We start from the raw sequence: 19,283 nt of genomic DNA, 5'->3' as shown, positions 1-19,283 counted from the left end.
GAGAGGGGAGGGGAGGGGAGAGGAGGGAGGGAGGGGAGGGGGAGGGAGGAGAGGGAGGGGGAGGGAGGAGAGGGAGGGGAGAGGGGAGGGAGGGAGAGGGAGGAGAGGGAGAGGAGAGGGAGGGAGAGGGAGGGAGGGGAGGGAGGAGAGGGAGGGAGGGGAGGGAGGGAGGGAGGAGAGGGAAGGAGGGAGAGGGAGGGAGGGGGAGGGAGAGGGAGGGAGGGAGGGAGAGGGAGGGAGGGAGGGAGGTGGGGGAGGGAGAGGGAGGGGAGGGGGAGAGGGAGGGAGGTAGGGGAGGGAGGGGGAGAGGGAGGTAGGGGGTGAGGGAGGGGAGGGAGGGGAGAGGGGAAGAGGAGGGAGGGAGAGGGAGGGAGGGGAGAGGAAAGGAGGGAGGGAGCGGGAGAGGAAGGGAGGGGAGAGGGAGGGGAGAGTAAGGGAGGGAGGGTAAGGAGGAAGGGAGGGATGGGGAGAGGGAGGGAGGGAGGGGAGAGGGGGAGGGAGGGAGAGGAAGGGAGGGGAGGGGAGAGGAAGGAAGGGAGGGAGGGAGGGAGAGGAAGGGAGGGAGGGAGGGGAGAGGAAGGGAGGGAGGGGAGAGGAAGGAAGGGAGGGAGGGAGGGAGGAGAAGGAAGGGAGGGAGGGAGGGGAGAGGAAGGGAGGGAGGGGAGAGGAAGGGAGGGAGGGGGAGAGTAAGGGAGGGAGGAGAGGAATGGAGGGAGGGAGAGAGGGAGGGGAGAGGAAGGGAGGAAGAAGAAGAAGGGAGGGGGGAGAGGAATGGGGAGGGGAGAGGAATGGGGAGGGAGGGGAAGGAGGGAGGGGGAGGTGAAGGGAGGAGAGGAGGGGAAGAGAGGAGGGAGGGGAGGGGAAGAAGAGGAGGGAGGGAGGGAGAGGGGAGAGAAGAGGAGGGAGGGAGGGGAGGGAAGAGGAGGGAGGGAGGGGAGTGGAAGAGGGAGGGAGGGAGGGAGGGGAAGCGAGGAGGGTGGGGAAGGGAGGGGAGGGGAGGGGAGGGGAGGAGGGAGGGGAAGGGAGGAGGAGGGAGGGGAAGGGGGGAGGGAGGGGAGGGGAAGGGGGAGAAGGGAGGTAGGGGAGAGGGGAGGGGAAGGGAGGAGGGAGGGGAAGGGAGGAGGGAGGGGAAGGGAGGGAGGGAGGGGAAGGGAGGGGAGGAAGGAGGGGAAGGGAGGGAGGAGGGAGGGGAAGGGGAGGAGGGAGGTAGGGGAGAGGGGAGGGGAGAGGGAGGGAGGAGAGGAAGGGAGGGAGAGGGAGGTCGGGGGGAGGGGAGGAGAGGGAGGGAGAAGGAGAGGGAGGGAGGGGGAGGAGAGGGAAGGAGGAGAGGGAGGAGAGGGAGGGAGGGGGAGGAGAGGGAGGGAGGGGGCGGTGGGGAGGAGGGGAGGGAGAGAGGTAGGGGAGGGGAGGGGAGAGGGAGGGAGGGAGGGGAGAGGGAGGGAGGTAGGGGCGGGAGGGGGAGAGGGGAGGGAGGTAGGGGGTGAGGGAGGGGGAGAGGGGAAGAGGAGGGGAGGGAGAGGGAGGGAGAGGGAGGGAGGGGAGAGAGAGGGAGGGAGGGGAGGGAGGGAGGGAGGGAGGGAGGGGAGAGGAAGGGAGGGAGGGGAGAGGGAAGGGAGGGAGGGGAGAGGGGAGAGGAAAGGAGGGAGGGAGGGGGAGGGAGGGGAGAGGAAGGGAGGGAGGGGATGGGGGAGAGGGGGGAGGAAGGGAGGGAGGGAGAGGAAGGGAAGGGAGGGAGGGAGGGGGGAGAGGAAGGGAGGGAGGGGAGAGGAAGGGAGGGAGGGAGGGGAGAGGAAGGGAGGGAGAGGGAGAGGGAGGGAGGGGGAGAGTAAGGGAGGGGGAGAGGAATGGAGGGAGAGAGGGAGGGGAGGAAGGAGGGGAGGGGAAGGGAGGGAGGGGAAGGGGGAGGAGGGAGGGAAGGGGGGAGGAGGGAGGGAGGTGGAGGGGAAGGGAGGTGGAGGGGAAGGGAGGGGAGGGGAATGGAGGAGGGAGTGGAGGGGAAGGGAGGAGGGAGAGGGAGGGGAAAGGAGGAGAGGGGAGAGGGAGGGGAAGGGAGGAGTAGGGGGAGGGAGGAGGGAGGGGAGGAGGAGGGAGGGGAAGGGAGGGAAGGGAGAAGGAAGGAAGGGGAGGGGAAGGGAGGAGGAAGGAAGGGGAGGGGAAGGGAGAAGGGAGAAGGAAGGGGGAGGGGAGGGTGGAGAAGGGAGGGGAAGGGAGAAGGGAGGGGAGGGGTGGAGAAGGGAGGGGAAGGGAGAAGGGAGGGGAGGGGAAGGGAGGCGAGGGGAGGGGAGGGGAAGCGAGGAGGAGGGAGGGGAGGGGAAGCGAGGAGGGAGGGGAGGGGAAGCGAGGAGGGAGGGGAGGGGAAGCGAGGAGGGAGGGGAGGGGAAGCGAGGGAGGGAGGGGGAGGGAAGGGAGAAGGAAGGGGGAGGGGAAGGGAGGAGGGAGGGAAGGGATGGAGGGGAGGGGAAGGGAGGAGGGAGGAGAGGGGAGGGGAATATAGGAGGGAGAGGGAGGAGAGGGGGAGGGCAATAGAGGAGGGAGGGGAAGGGAGGAAGGAGGGGAGGCGGTGTAAACTGTGAAAGAGGAGTGAGGATGGGTGGGAGAGCGAGGATGGGCGGGAGAGCGAGGATGTGTGGGAGAGTGATGATGGGTGGGGGAAGGGAAGGGAAGGCAGACGTGTGGTGGAGAATTAAAATTCATTCTGTCTCAAAATGATTCTGCATTCAATAACAGTGAAGATGGAAACAAAAATAATGTCTCAAATCCATTTTTAACCGGTCATAAGATAAATACCGCCGGAGACACGCAAGCACGCACACGCACGCGCGCGCTTGGCCGATGTCGGCAGTTCTTCTGTCATCAGCAGGTTGGAGTTGGTGTGATTACCGATGACAGTATGTACTGTATTTAACCCAAAAACCTTGACTAGCTTTCCCCCTTGTTTTGGAGGATTTTCAATCAACAAATTATAAGAACAAGTTGTCTGACAGACATTTCAGGGAGATGTACATAAACATTGATCTTAATAAACAGCTGCCAATCGTCACGTGACGGGCGGAAAAAAAAAAATTGGCTTTCTAATTTAGAAAACGTGTTGATGTGACAAATGGGTTGGAAATCGGGTGTGATCAAATATATTTTACTTTGAAACTCACGAAGAGAAACATATAACCTTTGTAAATCATGAACCTCTACTTGTAGTAACTGTAAGGGTATCACAACTAACAGCACAAGGTCTCTGTTGTGGATTTTTCACCCACCCCGTTGTGATCGTTGAAGGATTCTTCCTGGTTGATTGTGGAATCCTATTTAATTTCAGGGCTTAACGTCTAGCCGATTCGGTTTTAAATGTATCCCTCGTCCACTTCATTCAATGAACAAACAGAACCCCCATTTGTTGCAATATTATTTGGTTCTATTTTATTTATCTTACTTTTTAGTTAACCATAAAACCAACCCGATTAATTCAATATCCACAGCTTAAGTACATTACATCAGAGAGTTTCATTATCACTTGGTATTTGGTCAGTCCCAAGGTGTACAAGCCACTGAGATGCCATACATCCTCATGTGCTTGCACTAAAACAATTTTACATTTCAAAGCATTTTATACTTTCATGGGAGAGTGGTGGGAGCTGCCAATTCTAACTACATGCGTGTTTTCTAGGTGAGAAGTACATGACGTACATTTCAAGGCAAAGGTTTGCTGTTATCAGCCAAGGTCACACCGCTCCAGAACAAGACATTTTATCAACATTTAGGGCAAAAGACTCTTGGCTAAAAAGGACAGCCAATTCGACTTGTAGCATAAATTTAAATTTCTAAAACCCCATTTTTTACAATTTAGAATACATTAATATAATCCCCCCCTCCCCCCCACAGTCTCGCAATGAATACATTAAATCATATAGCTTAATGAAGCTGGTTAATTTTGGCATGTTCCGAAATTTTTTGTTCACTCAATGAAATTCTCCAAACAATCAAAAAGGATCAATTTAATCCTTTTGGAAATTTCACATTTTCTTGTGTATCTATGGAGAACGAGGGAACATGGCCTCGCTTGCTAAATAGGTATATTGGCTTGGTTATAAGAGTTATTATTTCTTTAAATTATCAGATTTCATAACAGATTTCGACACGTGTTTAGTCCGGACGATATCCGATCCTCAAAATCAAAATAATATTTCTATGGAGGCCTTCTTTTGTCAGAAGAAACATCAATTTGAGAGTTGGTTTAATCACTTCAATGCACGGTGGAGCAGAACTCAAGAACATCAATTTATCATTAAATATCAATACCTATTCCTAAAGTAAATACAACTCATTTCGCCGACCTCAGAAGGACGACAGGCTGAGTCAACCCTACTTGGTGTTCATTCAAAGGCCAATAGGGGCTCAAATTCAGGACCCTAAGGTCCCAAATCCAGGTGGCAATAATAATGTGGAATGTATCATCCCACCCTGGCCCAAGTATATCTGGGCTTGGTGAAAAGGCAAGCTAAAACTCCAGCAGTACAGTGGGTAGGTATGTTACAAGGCCATGAAGACCAATGAAAATTTGCTCCAAATGGCCCACTAATCATACGAAACAGGTGGCTTCTTTCTTTCAAGGCTGTTCAGAAAATTGGTCTACTCCTGTACCCTGGGAACGTTTTTTTTTTGTTGTTGTTGCCTCTGACCTTAAGCACATATTTATCGAATACGTTGACATTACTCTTTATTTGGCATTTTACTGCATTAATATGACTTGTGGTTGGAATTCATTTTTCAGGTTCGCTTGGTGATGTGTCAAAATTTGTAGCTGACCTCAGCAACCCTGAAGAGATCGAAAGTTTCCTCTCTTTCAATGTGGTCACGCCAGCTTGGCTGGCTGGGTTGATACTCCGCCACTTTCCTGCAAAACCCGGCGTGCGGCGAACATTTGTCAACATTAGTTCACTGTGTGCAAAGGAGCCCTTTCCATCGTGGTCACTGTACTGCACTGCAAAAGCTGCTACTGACATGTTTTTCCGTGTGCTCGCTGCTGAGAATCCTGATGTGCGGGTTCTAAATTATGCACCAGGTAAGTTTGCATGTTTTTTGTTTAACTTATTGTCAAAAAGTTTCTCTCTCTCTCTCTCTCTCTGAAATAAGCTGTTCGAGTGGGTCCCAGTGCCTGGCCAGCCGTATGTACGCATGTTAACATTTGCCTAAAACATCTTCCCACAAACTACCCGACCAAATGTGATACGATGCCTCAGGACAGCAAGGTCTCATAGGTTGTGGTTCCCATCCAGATGTGCCTCCTCTATAAAAGAGGTGAAAGGGGGGTTTTGTTGCAAATATTGGTATTTCATTCAAAAATCTTCTCGGAAACCGATAACCGGATCCAGACCAAACTGGCCATGCAGCATCGTGGCCATGCCCTAACCTAAGGTTGTGCTCCCATGGCCGCATATTCCCTGGAAAGTGATCCATGGCCTCCCTCCCCTCATCCCTCATATTCACTGGAAAGTGGTCCATGGCCTCCCTCCCCTAATCCCTCATATTCACTGAAACATATTTTCCTCATAAACGACATGACTGATATGGACCAAATTTGTTATGATACATCTGAACAGTAAGGTGTCATGGGTTGATACTCTGGATCTCCCCATCCGGATCCGCCCCCGATAAGAGGCTGAAAATGTGGGTTTCGCCTCAAATTCAGGTAATTTATTTTAAAACCTTCTCAGGAAACAAGGGCTCAAGCCATGGAGGAGCTAGAAACTGTAAGAACTAGAACGGCATTCGGTCGAGTGCATCTCTGCCCGGCTAAACAGTTTACATTTTGTATTCCACTGATAGGCTGGATCTGCATCAGTACCTAAACCAAAATCGAATCCGCTTGTTCTTGTCACTGACCCAACTCATCTACCTAGTTTTGTCATAACTCATCCACAACTTTTTTGAGATATCGTGCTGTGTATCATTTTTGGCCCCCTCTCTCAATGGTGAAGAATCCCTGAACAAATTTACAAAAATTCTCTTCTCCAGATTCGGATCTTCACCAACATAGAATCAATTAGTCAGTCACACACCCAACCTGTCCACCAAATTTTGTCCGAATCCATCAATAATGTTTTGGGATATTGTGTTTTATATAGTTTTTAGTCCTATCACTCGATGGTTAAGAATCACTTCAAAAAACAATCTCACCATGTGGGTCCAGGTTCGGATCTTCACTAAAATTAAATCGATTCGTTCTTGTCACACACCCAATCTGTCCACCACTTTTTGTCCAAATCCATCCTCAACTCTGCGATATATCCAGCTCACAGAAAACAAACAGACAAACAGGAGTGAAAACATAACCTCCGGCCACCTTTGTTGGCAGAGGTAACTATAACTTGGTGTTGGTTATTCTGAAGTTAGGGGTATTTGCTGTGCTGCTTTTGTTTTGCACACTGCCAAAGATATTTTATAGTCAGAAAATATTTCAAATTTTCTTGAAACAAGAAAACCATGAGAAACTAAAAGGGCACTTTTCAATGTCACAATGTCACCAGATATGCCTCCACCGAAATTATTCCTTCATTATACAAACGTGGACCAAGTTTGATTTAAATCTCGAAACCCAGATTCAAAATATTAAATAATTCTGGCTGCCAGACCATGCATCCAATCAGATTGACATTTTAATCATATATTCCTGATGACTACGAGATCATAATTTTGAAGTTTCACTTCGATTAATGAAGCGTTTCAAGAGAAATATATTTTTTAGGATTTATGTTCAATCCAATATGTCCACCAAACCATGTGACCTATTAATTAGTTGTGAACACCTTGGTATCCCCAAGGATTGGGGAACATGTGGGTGAAGTTTCCCCTCTATGTCAAACCATTCTGGAGATGGTTTTAAAAGATTTGTTCTTTTAAAAAAAAATCGTAGCTGCCAAGCCATGTGACCTATCATGTCATTGGTAAAGAAGTTTTAGTTCCTCATGGATATGCAGGGGTGCAAATTAACATTTTTATCCACCGGCCAGTAGGGCCAGTGACTAGAAAAAGTTAACAGCCCAGCAGAATTTCTACCGGCCTGATAAAATAAAGACAAAAGTCACAAATTTGAGATCAAACACTTTTAATATACTCACTTGTACTATTACAGTACTGTAGGCGGCCAAATTAACTTTGGCAGACTCACTGTCTTTATGAACTGGCAACGAACAAAAATCATGAATAATGGCAAGAAATTCATCACCCAGAGTCACAACAATTCAATCTGATTCAGAATGGGAGAGATAGACTGACTCAGAATCACTCTCAGAGTCACTATCTGACAAATTCTGAGTCAGACTGTCAGGTTGACTTTGGGTGCTACTACGTCGAGTGAAGTTGGGCCGCCTTTGTCTCGGCCTTTTCTTAAGCCACACTTCTACAGCTTGTTTTGGTGTAAACTGGCGAACACTTTGTGCCAACAGCTGAGTGAGCATAAGGTCATTCAGGGTATATCGAAGGTTACTTTTGATGCGTTTCATGTGACAAAAGCCACACTCGCATTCAGCTGTTGATGCAGGCAAAGACAACACCAGGTAAATCAAAGCTAGCAGGTTAGGACATTTGTGTGGGTGATGGGGGGGGTAGGGGGGTTGTGAGTAGTGCTGGGGGGGGCATTTTTGTGGGTGATGGGGTAGTTGTGGCTGATGGACGATGGGGGTGGGGGGGGTGTGGGTGATGGACAATGGTGGGGGTACTACTCGTCCACCCAACATCACATATAAACTCACTCATCCACCTAACCTCACCCATCAAACTCACTCATTAACCCAACCTCACCCATCAAACTCACTCATTAACCCAAAAGCCTCATCAAACTCACTCATTCACCTAACCTCACCCATGAAACTCACTCATTCACCCAAATTCACTCATTTAACCAACCTGGGCATGAGAAAATGCGTCCAAACTGCGCCAAACCGTCAAATCTCACGCAATCACGTGTGATTTGGAACGAGATGAAAACAGACAAAATGGCCGCCGCAGAATTACCGATGATTTCTACGGATTTCTGCGGACAAAAACAGTAGTTCTAGTTGAGAAAACTAGTAGAGAAGCTAGTACAAATTGTACAAAATAACAGGAATCACCGGTGCTTCGCCAGCCGGGCAGGTAAGGCAGTATTGTGTACCCGCCCAGCACAAAAGTTAGGTGCCATTGGTGACCGTTAATTTGCACCCCTGATATGCGATCATACATGTAAAGTTTCACCTTGATCTGTTGTTGTTTCGGAGAGCAATATTTTTGAAGGCTTTTATGTTTAAAATAAATAAATAAATATGGCTGCTGAACCTCGTAACTGATGACATCATCAATTTCCCCCCCCCCCCCCATACAATTTTCTAGATGACCCTCAAAAATTGTCATACTGATCAGATGAAGTGTTCAAAATATGTGATGTCATAATGAAGCCACCTATGACATCATCAAAAAATCACTTATTCCCCCATGGGGACTGCTTTACATGTGCCAAGTTTCAATTTTTTTCCCATGGAGCGATTTCAGAGATACAGAGGTCCAAAGTTTTTCTATTTTTTTTTCTTCCAAACTTGGCTGCCACATCACGTGACCTATGCCGTCGTCTTTATCATTAAAACATTTCACATGAGTAGTCACCTATGTTCATGTCATTTGGATAAGTTGCTGCAGAGAAAACTGACAACATTAGCACGGACGTAGCTGTATATACGTACAGACACGGATGGATGGACAACCCGAAAACATCATGCCTCCGGCAACTTCGCCAGCAGAGGCATGAAAATTTTTGTGGTTAGAAAAATTTACGAGTGGTTTTCTTGTTTTAAGAAAATATTTCTTTCCCAAGAAAATTTTCTTGGCAGTGTAGCCATCGTGTGTTTGCAGGTGTCTTCATCAGGTTGTGTGTTCACAGATTCCATTTTCAATTTGAGAGTGGTTGCTTTGGTCCCAAATAATTTTCCTAATCAATGGAAAAAAAAGTCTTCAAATCAAAATAATGCATTCAAACAACATAAAGCACTTTCTTCTGAACACATTGACCACAGTTTCCCCCAAACATATTTACAAGACCCAGGCTCATGGACGAGTGAGGTGACGCAGGTAACAAGGGCGACAACTCTTCTTATACCTAGAAAATTAAAACGTCTTGTTCACGTAAAGTTACTTTTCAAATCCTCTTTATGGCTGCCACATCACGTGACCTATGCCATCATCTTTATCATTAAAACATTTCACATGAGTAGGCACCTATGTTCGTGTCATTTGGATAAGTTGCTGCAGAGAAAACTGACAAAATTAAACTGCAGAGAAGACTGACAAAAAAAAAATTGAATCCTTTTTGTTTTTCTTTGATTCAAGTCGAACCCGAACACAAAACAAATTGAAGGTACTGTGTGTGTTCACATTTGATTTAGTGCCTTATATCTTCCAATATGAGAAACATTTGTTCTTAGTAGACTGCTGTTATACTAAAGACATTCTGCAATAACATGTAAACCCATCTTGGGAATCCCAAACGTGGTATTCCTTCTCATTTGGTTTATTTTATGTTTTTATTCTGTGTTTCCAGGCCCTTTGGACACTGACATGCAGTTTCAGGCACGCACACAGACTGGTGACTTGGCCCTGCGCTGCCTGTTCTTGGAGAAGAGCAAGAAAGGAGAACTCATTCATTGTCATACCTCCGCACAAGCTCTTCTTCAGTTGATTGCACTCGACGAGTTCCAGTCTGGTTCACACATAGATTTCTTTGATCTGAAAGTGTGATAGTAGCAGACATCAACCGACTTCACATAAAACCTTGTCCAACAACACAATCCTTTTATCGCAGCTTCTATTTTAGGCTTCTATTATAAAACCAGTCTCGATGTCCGTACGTACGTCCCCATTTTTTTTCTTCCGATTTATGTGTGTATGTATATCTGCTCTTCACCCATTGGTTGGGCAGCTGACCTGATGTCATCCACAATTGTAACCTACAATCGTTAACTTAAAGTACCCAGAGGACCCAGAAGACCCTTAAAGACCATGAAGACCCAGAAGGCTCAAAAGACCGAAAATACCCCAAAGACCAAAAAGATCCTGAGCATCCCAAGGACCCAAGACGCAAAAGACCCAAAGGACGCAAAAGACGCAAAAGACTCCGAGCACCCCGAACATCCAAAATATCCAGAGGATCCAAAAGACGTCAAGGACCAAAAATACCAAACGGGACTATCTGGGACTCGTGGGAATTCTGCATAATGTATAATGTGACTAAAGGTCCCCAACCCAACCACCTTCCCCACCCAGCACACACACACAATGCAATCTCTTGTCTTCAATCCCCCTCACAACTCTGTCCTCTCTTTCCCCCACCACCACATCCAAACTCTCTGCTCACCTCCCCCTTTCTTCAAATCCTCAACCCCCCCAAATCCCTCAATCCCAACTCTGTCCCCTCTCTGCCTTCCCTCCCTCTCCCCAAGCCAACTCTATCATCCCCTTCACCTTTCTTCTTCAAGTCCTCAACTGCCCCAAACCCCAATTCCAACCCTCAAGTCCTCAACAATCCCCATGTCTCAATCTCCCTCTTCCAATTGCATGCATCCTCACCCCCCCCCCCCCACCAACTCTGTCTTACCCTCCCATTTCTTAGTGTTCTTAACAATATTACACAGGGAACTTTGGTGCATGAGAAGGCCATTTGGCCTATCATGCCTATGTTGCTCCTGTCCCTGCTTTGAACAATGTTAAAATTAAATAAAAATGGAACATTAAATTAACAATGCATCTATCCATGCATGGGGATTGGGGACCATACTCTATGCAGAGCATTGGTGCTGCCTAAACAGTCTCCTGGGCCATTGGGCACAATCCTGGATGGGTCACCACTCCAACACAGGAAACCAGCAAGCTGGCTCTCATTTTGCCAACCTTAGAAGGATGACAGGCAGAGTCACCCCCATCTGGTATTAATTCAACACCAAAGGAGGATATGAACTCAGGATCCCAGGATCCCAAACCCACCACCCTAACCATTAAGCCAACCCCAGTCATCAATTTACAATCACTTCCCCCTTTCTTCACTAATCCTCACGATAATTCACGGATCAGTGTTTGTGTATTTTCGGGATCAGCCTCGTTCTACGCAGGTATTCTTTGGTGATTGTTTTACACATTTGGTGGCCCTGTTCTACTCCAAGGTATTTTAATGATGCCTCATTTTCCAACTGCTGTATTGGTGTTTCAAGGTGAATTTTTAGATCCTCCTGGAGGATCTCCAAGTCTTACTCACGTTGTTGTTCTTCATCTTCTTCTTGTGGACTTTTTTGTTTCACAGCCGACAGTTTTCATCAAAACTTCCTGAAACTTGGCATATGTATGTAAAAAATACCCTGTACAGACAGTAACGATCTCAGATTTTGAAAATTCCTCTGAGAAAAAAGTTATGATGTCAAAATATCTCAACTAATGGAAATCACCTAAAAAATTATCTCAAACTCGGCAAGCTTTTTGAATTCTGTTTGCGGGAATCGAACAGGGCATTAGCAGAGATGAATTACCGCACATACGATACATCACGATGACGTCATATCAATTTTATTATGTCATTCCTAGTTTTTGACATTTTTTTGTATCACAACCCAGAGTTTTCATCGGATCTCCGTGAAACTTGCCATGTATATGCAGAAAGCCCACGCGCAGGCAGTAACCATCTCCGATTTTGGAAATTCTTCCGAGAAAAAAAGTTGACATCTTAATATCGCCTATACCATTATCTCCGAAACTAGGAAAGTTGTTTGAATTCTGTTTGTGGGAATCAAGCCGGGCATTAGCACAGATAATTTATCGCAAATCTGATACATCACAATGACGTCATATTAGGAGGACGAGGATCTTAGCTCATTTGAGCTTGTTTATTTCAAAGCTTGCCGAGTCATTTTCTTAACTTGCCTCTGCTTACGCCAACATTGATGTAAATCTAACTCCAGTCCTGTTATTTTATTTTCAAGTGTGTGTGTGTGTGTGTGTGTGTGTGTGTGTCTCCATTTGCAGGTTTGAGGAGATGGAACGAAGTCCTCTTTGTTGTTCTCGGAGTTTTGTTCCGAGGGATCTTTTCAGGATTGTCACCAAACCCTGGACTACCTCCAATCGTTTGTGGTTATATTCATGGGGATGGTTTTCAAAATCCCAGTAAGGATCTTCTTTGTTACTCCAATTGTCACTGGTGGTGCAATTTCAATGCTCTTCATCTTCAAGATCTCTTGATCTCATCTTTGAGGTCCTGGTATTTGGTCATTTTCTTGATTTCTGCATTATTTAAGCTTCTTAACTATTCCAATGGGCCTTCTTTGTCGAGCCCAACTCGGGCCAATTATTACTTGCAAAATCGAAGATTTTCTAGTCTATTTGGTCATTTTGTTATTCCGTCTGTTTATCTGTTTGTCCGTCAGTCCATCACTCGCCGACAGGTCAATTTAAAACCGATATTCACGAAACTTCACCACGTGGTAGAGTTTATCATAAGCAAGGAGCCTATTGTTTGAGGTGAAAAGGTCACCATAGGCCAAAGGTCAACAACTTTGGTATGATTTCTCAAATCCTCAATTTTCATCCGATTGACTTGAAATTTGAAGAGCTTTTATATTTCATGTCACTAAATTCAACAAGCTAATTATTTGAGGTCAACATTGAACAAAAGGTCAACATAGGCCAAAACTCGTGTCAGAACAAATGTACACACAACAGAGTTCCCAATGTAATCCGCTGGCACATCTGAAAAAAAAACTTTGATATCCCAGTTCCAAAAAATTTGTGGGGAAATTAACCAAAAATAATCACCGACAAGTCTGAAGACGCCGATGGTTCCCGAGCGGTATTTGACGATGTAGATTGTTTCAGAAGTCAAGGATGAGACAATGTGATAATTTTTGACCAAGTTATAAAAATGATCAACATGATGTGGTACGAGTGACAGGTTGTTAGCTGCAAAAAGTCGAAAACCCGGTTTCGTTCAACAACTTTGAAAATTTGACCTTTGTATAACCTTTAAAAGTCACAAAACAATGCTGGGGACATTAAAATAACGAAACAGGATACGTGCTATAGCTTATTGGAGTTAGTTTGTCGAAGAAGGTTGAAAACCCGTTTCGATTCCCACAACTTTGAAAATTTGACCTTTGTATAACCTTTAAAAGTCACAAAACAATGCTGGGGACATTAAAATAACGAAACAGGATACGTGCTATAGCTTATTGGAGTTAGTTTGTCGAAGAAGGTTGAAAACCCGGTTCGATTCCCACAACTTTGAAAATTTGACCTTTGCGGCCTTTGAAGGTCAAAGGTCAAGGATTATGACCTTTGGTGCAAAACTTCCTCTTGAACATTCCAGGAACAATATAACGTCATATATGCTCTATGGAATTGCGCACTCCTAGGATTATCCATACTTTGATGAAATCAGCGTAAAAACAAACTTGAAGGGGGCGCCACGGGCAAGGTGTTCGAGATAGAGCAAAATGGTTTCAAGACTTTAGGTGGGGAATGACCTCAAGATTATGCATAAAAAATATTGTCTTCCTAGCTCTCAAAGTTTGGTCGGTCGTATGATTTTTATGTCAAAATTTGAAATTTTCTAAGTTCGTGACCTTGTGACGGAAATTAAAAAAAATCGAACGACAAGTTTTACATAATTCATTTTGTTATTCAAATACCGAAGAACCCATTCCATTCAGTAAATTCCCTAGAAGAAGATAGATTTTTAATCCAACTACCCCCTAAAAATGGCTATTTTTTGGGCGTGTCTCCGCCCACAATGGGCGTAGCACGCCCTCATCCAGGAAAACACAACTAGACATTGATATCGAACACATAACCAAGTTTCATCAAGATCGGATCAAAGTCCACGGAGTTGTGCTCTAGACAGACAGACACACAGACAAGCCGGTAGGTGGACATGGGTAGTCGATCAAGTTGAATTTAGTCGTTTTCAGCCGTTACTAGCCAACAAAAGCGTCCATAGCAACGGTTCTTTCTCACACATAACTAGGACATACCATGAACCTACCATACCAGTTTCATGCATGTCTGACTCAGTCTCTGAGATATAACGAACTTCGTTTTTTTCGACCAGGGTTCATTTAAAGTCTATCTTCTCCGACAGTTTCCATGGGAGCAGGCTGAATTTTTTTGTCAAGGAGGCTGAATGTGTTGCCCACAAACAATCATAGTTTGATTTTTGAATTTCGATATTTTTATTTTTTTAGATTTTTTTTGAAAATTTCAAAGGCCCGTTGCTAGGCAACCGAGGGGTCCATAGCAACGGTTTTCAAACGCGCACAACTAGGTCATGGTATGAACCTACCACCAGAGTTTCATCAAAATCAGCCTACGATTAACAGAGTGCTGGCCTGGATAGACAAACATAACGACGGAAAACCTGACAATAAGGGTAGATAGATCGACTACCCAACATAACGAATATAGTAGTCACTCTGGCTGGCACTCATGAACCAAAAACATGGAAGTACCTACCGCTCATGGAGGACCCAATGATCCCATCGAGCGTGAACATTGAAAACAAAGCGTTGCGACCAGATATCATACTTTGGTAGAAAAAAAAAAGAACAAGGCATTGCTTATTGAGGTGTTAATATCAGTGATTTTGGACTTAACGATGCAGAAATCAAGAAAATGACCAAACACCAAGACCTCAAGAATGAAGTGAGAAGATCCTAGAAGCTGAAGAATGCCAAAGTTGTCCCAGTGATAGCTGGACCTACAGGAATGATGACAAATAACCTCACAGCCGAGATATTAAACATAGGGGATATACCCCTGGGTGCTCACCTGGTAGTGGCTGGATAAGATAACCAGGCAACCACTGGTTGGCATTGATGACCCACAAAATATATGATGGAGAAGAAAGTAAAATACCTATGGATGTGTTTTTTGAATGTCGTGATCGTGGGTGGTAAACGTTGCGGTCAGGTTTCATCAAAACTGTGTGTGTGGTTTCAGAAAAGAAAGCTAATACATAATTTGGGGGACAACCCCCCTCCCCCGCACACCACCCCCCCCCAATCGACCCTTCTAAACCCCAATAATTTTTTTTTAACGTCATGAACAAACTTTAGTACATCACGGGTGGTGAAGATGGTGGTGAAGTTTCATCGGAATTGTATGTGTAGTTTTGGAGAAAAAAAGCAAATACTTATTTTGTGGACGGACGGATGACGTGCCATCCCACAAGCTCCCTGGATCTACTTTACAGGTGAGCTAAAAAACATCCCTGGGAATATTTTCATCTTTCTTTGGACGAATATGCAGTGCAAGGAAATCTCGATGCAGAGGAGACCAACAGGGCCACCATGCCTGTGCAACATCCCACATTCACACTGCAGAGCACCAACCCAATTCTACCCAATTCACGAGAACACTTACAGCACAGGTCCACAACACCAACCGCATCCACACCACAAATGCGGTATAAACCGACATGCATGTATTTAAAAGGGGGAGGGCAACAATTTGGGGAAGGGAGTGGTGAAAAGGTACATTACTGACAGTGATACTGTTGTGGGCCGGGGTTAGATGGCGATAAACGACCACGAGGTGGAGTAGTGGAGTCGTCTCCCACCGCACACCCGGAATTTAGGTCATGACTCTCGGATAAGTCCGAAAGGTCACGGGTCCCTTAGCGGACCGTGGTCGCCAATATTTTGACGGCGTGGGGTAGGGTTAATTGCCTAATTTCAATATGCCTAAATACCCACGTCGTCCAACTACCGGGGAAAACCACACCCTCGACCGACTTTGTCCGAATCGAGTCGCTATCACCGACTCGGATCCGGCGTAACGGAGCGGAAGTTACCAAAGCCGCGCCAGACCAAATGAACAGTTTACCGGCCCAAACGGTCTCACTAATTCTCAAGTCCGAACCATGCTGGGTCAATCAAAGAAAGGACAGAAACGAACTGGAACATTTAACACGAGGGGGGGGGAGGGGGTTATTTTACAATAATAATCGGGGAGGGAGCACACAGAACAGAGTTATCCGAATAAAAGGGGGAGGCAATGTACAATGAGCAAAAGCACTTAACAATCCTACTTGAAGACGGGGCCCACGGACGCACGCACGCACACGCACACGCACACGCACACGCACACACACACACACACACGCACACACACACACACACACACGAAACTGGACCCGTGGGTCTTTAGTCGATAGAGCCGGGCCGAGGTACCTGTCCTGCCTCGTGCGGTCACACAGACTCCAAAAACCACCACGGTGGGACTCGAACCCACGACCCTGGCTGCTCGAGCACCACCACACTATTCGGTCATCATCACCACGGTGAGCCACCACAAAAGACCGCAGACCGCTCGAACCATGACCGCCGACCGCTAATCGAAACCAAGACCGCTATCGCCACGATGCTGCAGAACACACTCGTCCTGACCACTACACCCCTCTTCTTGAGGTGGGAGGGGTTTCTTTTTTCCTCGCCACTCGCCTCCTGATTGGACGGTCGGTCGTCAGGCTACTCATGGCGGCCCTTCATTGGTCGGACCGAACACTCCATCTGGCTCAGGCGAAGCCAGCCCTGAGGTGACGAAACCTCCCCTCACGTCTGACGACCGGGTCGAGTGAGGGTGGTGGTGGTGGTGGTGTTGTTGTTGTTGATGATTAGGATGTAATAAACCTGACTATAAAATAACTCGTAACGCACACATGAAATCCCCATAAGACAAGGGGGATGGATTCCAACTATAAACACATACTTATGGAATGACTGATCCACGGGGACTCTGGCTGCTTGTCATTGTGTGCACAAGGTTTCCATATCCGTAACCATATAATGTCGGGTAAATATACCGTATACACTGGATGTATATGTATATGTATGTGTATGTGTATGTGTATGTATGTGTATGTATGTGTGTGTATATGTATGTGTATGTATGTGTATGTGTATGTGTGTATGTATATGTATGTGTATATGTATATGTACGTGTATGTGTATGTATGTGTATGTGTATATGTATGTGTATATGTATATGTATATGTATATGTATGTGTATGTGTATATGTATATGTATATGTATGTGTATGTATGTGTATATGTATATGTACGTGTATGTGTATATGTATATGTATGTGTATGTACGTGTATGTGTATATGTACGTGTACGTGTATATGTATATGTATATGTATATGTATGTGTATGTATGTGTATATGTATATGTACGTGTATGTGTATATGTATGTGTATATGTATATGTACGTGTATGTGTATATGTACGTGTATGTGTATATGTATATGTACGTGTATGTGTATATGTATATGTATGTGTATATGTACGTGTATGTGTATATGTATGTGTATATGTACGTGTATGTGTATATGTACGTGTATGTGTATATGTATATGTACGTGTATGTGTATATGTATATGTACGTGTATGTGTATATGTATATGTACGTGTATGTGTATATGTATATGTATGTGTATATGTATATGTACGTGTATGTGTATATGTACGTGTATATGTATATGTATATGTATATGTATGTGTATGTATGTGTATATGTATATGTACGTGTATGTGTATATGTATATGTACGTGTATATGTATATGTACGTGTATGTGTATATGTACGTGTATGTGTATATGTATATGTATGTGTATGTATGTGTATGTATGTGTATGTATATGTATGTGTATGTGTATATGTATGTGTATGTATGTGTATGTACGTGTATGTGTATGTGTATATGTATATGTGTGTGTATGTATGTGTATATGTATATGTACGTGTATGTGTATATGTATATGTATGTGTATGTACGTGTATGTGTATATGTACGTGTACGTGTATATGTATATGTATATGTATGTGTATGTATGTGTATATGTATATGTACGTGTATGTGTATATGTATGTGTATATGTATATGTACGTGTATGTGTATATGTACGTGTATGTGTATATGTATATGTATATGTATGTGTATATGTACGTGTATGTGTATATGTACGTGTATGTGTATATGTATATGTACGTGTATGTGTATATGTATATGTACGTGTATGTGTATATGTATATGTACGTGTATGTGTATATGTACGTGTATGTGTATATGTATATGTACGTGTATGTGTATATGTATATGTATGTGTATATGTATATGTACGTGTATGTGTATATGTACGTGTATATGTATATGTATGTGTATGTATGTGTATATGTATATGTACGTGTATGTGTATATGTATATGTACGTGTATGTGTATATGTACGTGTATGTGTATATGTATATGTATGTGTATGTATATGTATATGTATATGTATGTCTATGTGTATATGTATATGTATGTATATGTATGTGTATGTATGTCTATGTGTATATGTATATGTATGTGTATGTATAGGTACGTGTATGTGTATATGTACGTGTATGTGTACGTGTATATGTATATGTATATGTATGTCTATGTGTATATGTATATGTATGTATATGTATGTGTATGTATGTCTATGTGTATATGTATATGTATGTGTATGTATAGGTACGTGTATGTGTATATGTACGTGTATGTGTACGTGTATATGTATATGTATATGTATATGTGTATGTATGTGTATATGTATATGTACGTGTATGTGTATATGCACGTGTACGTGTATATGTATATGTATATGTATATGTATGTGTATGCATGTGTATGTATGTGTATATATATATATATATATATATATACATATATATATATATATATATATATATATATATATATATATATATGTACGTGTACGTGTATATGTATATGTATGTGTATGCATGTGTATGTATGTGTATATACATATATATATATATATATATATATATATATATATATATATATATATATATATGTATATGTATATGTATATGTATATGTATATGTGTATGTATGTGTATATATATATGTACGTGTATGTGTATATGTATGTGTATATGTATAGGTACGTGTATGTGTATATGTACGTGTATGTGTACGTGTATATGTATATGTATGTGTATATATAAATAAATGTAAATGTGATTGTATGTCGGAGTCAATATTTGAAAAAACTGAGGCCTCGCATCATCCACACAACACACTGATCAACCAATTGGATTACTCTACACCTTCAATTTGTGACGACGTCGCTTCACCCCTCTGTCCCCCATTTCGGGATTCCCTGTGACTCTGTGACGACGCTCGTTTGTGCATTTGACCGGGGGGGGGCGGGGTCATCGGTACTAATTCGATG

At 44.4% G+C, this 19,283-nt stretch overlaps 1 protein-coding gene across 1 annotated transcript in view; it reads left to right on the top strand.

The window, feature by feature from the left end:
- SPR (sepiapterin reductase) overlaps window positions 1–10,760 on the top strand; it is a 12,480-nt gene extending 1,720 nt beyond the window's left edge. The window contains exons 2-3 of the mRNA XM_085853544.1: window positions 4,766–5,056; window positions 9,563–10,760. Coding sequence (XP_085709670.1) covers window positions 4,766–5,056; window positions 9,563–9,759 — 488 coding nt within the window. The 3' untranslated portion in view covers window positions 9,760–10,760. The remainder of the gene's footprint in view (window positions 1–4,765; window positions 5,057–9,562) is intronic.
- The last annotated feature ends 8,523 nt before the right edge of the window (window positions 10,761–19,283 follow it).

The sequence above is a fragment of the Eptatretus burgeri genome, chromosome 14 (assembly GCF_056783735.1).
Source record: "Eptatretus burgeri isolate ZD-2024b chromosome 14, Ebu_testis_v1, whole genome shotgun sequence".
In the NCBI taxonomy this organism is placed as follows: domain Eukaryota; kingdom Metazoa; phylum Chordata; class Myxini; order Myxiniformes; family Myxinidae; genus Eptatretus; species Eptatretus burgeri.
The sequence above is the reverse complement of the archived record's forward strand: the minus strand, read 5'-3'. Positions and strand labels throughout refer to the sequence as shown.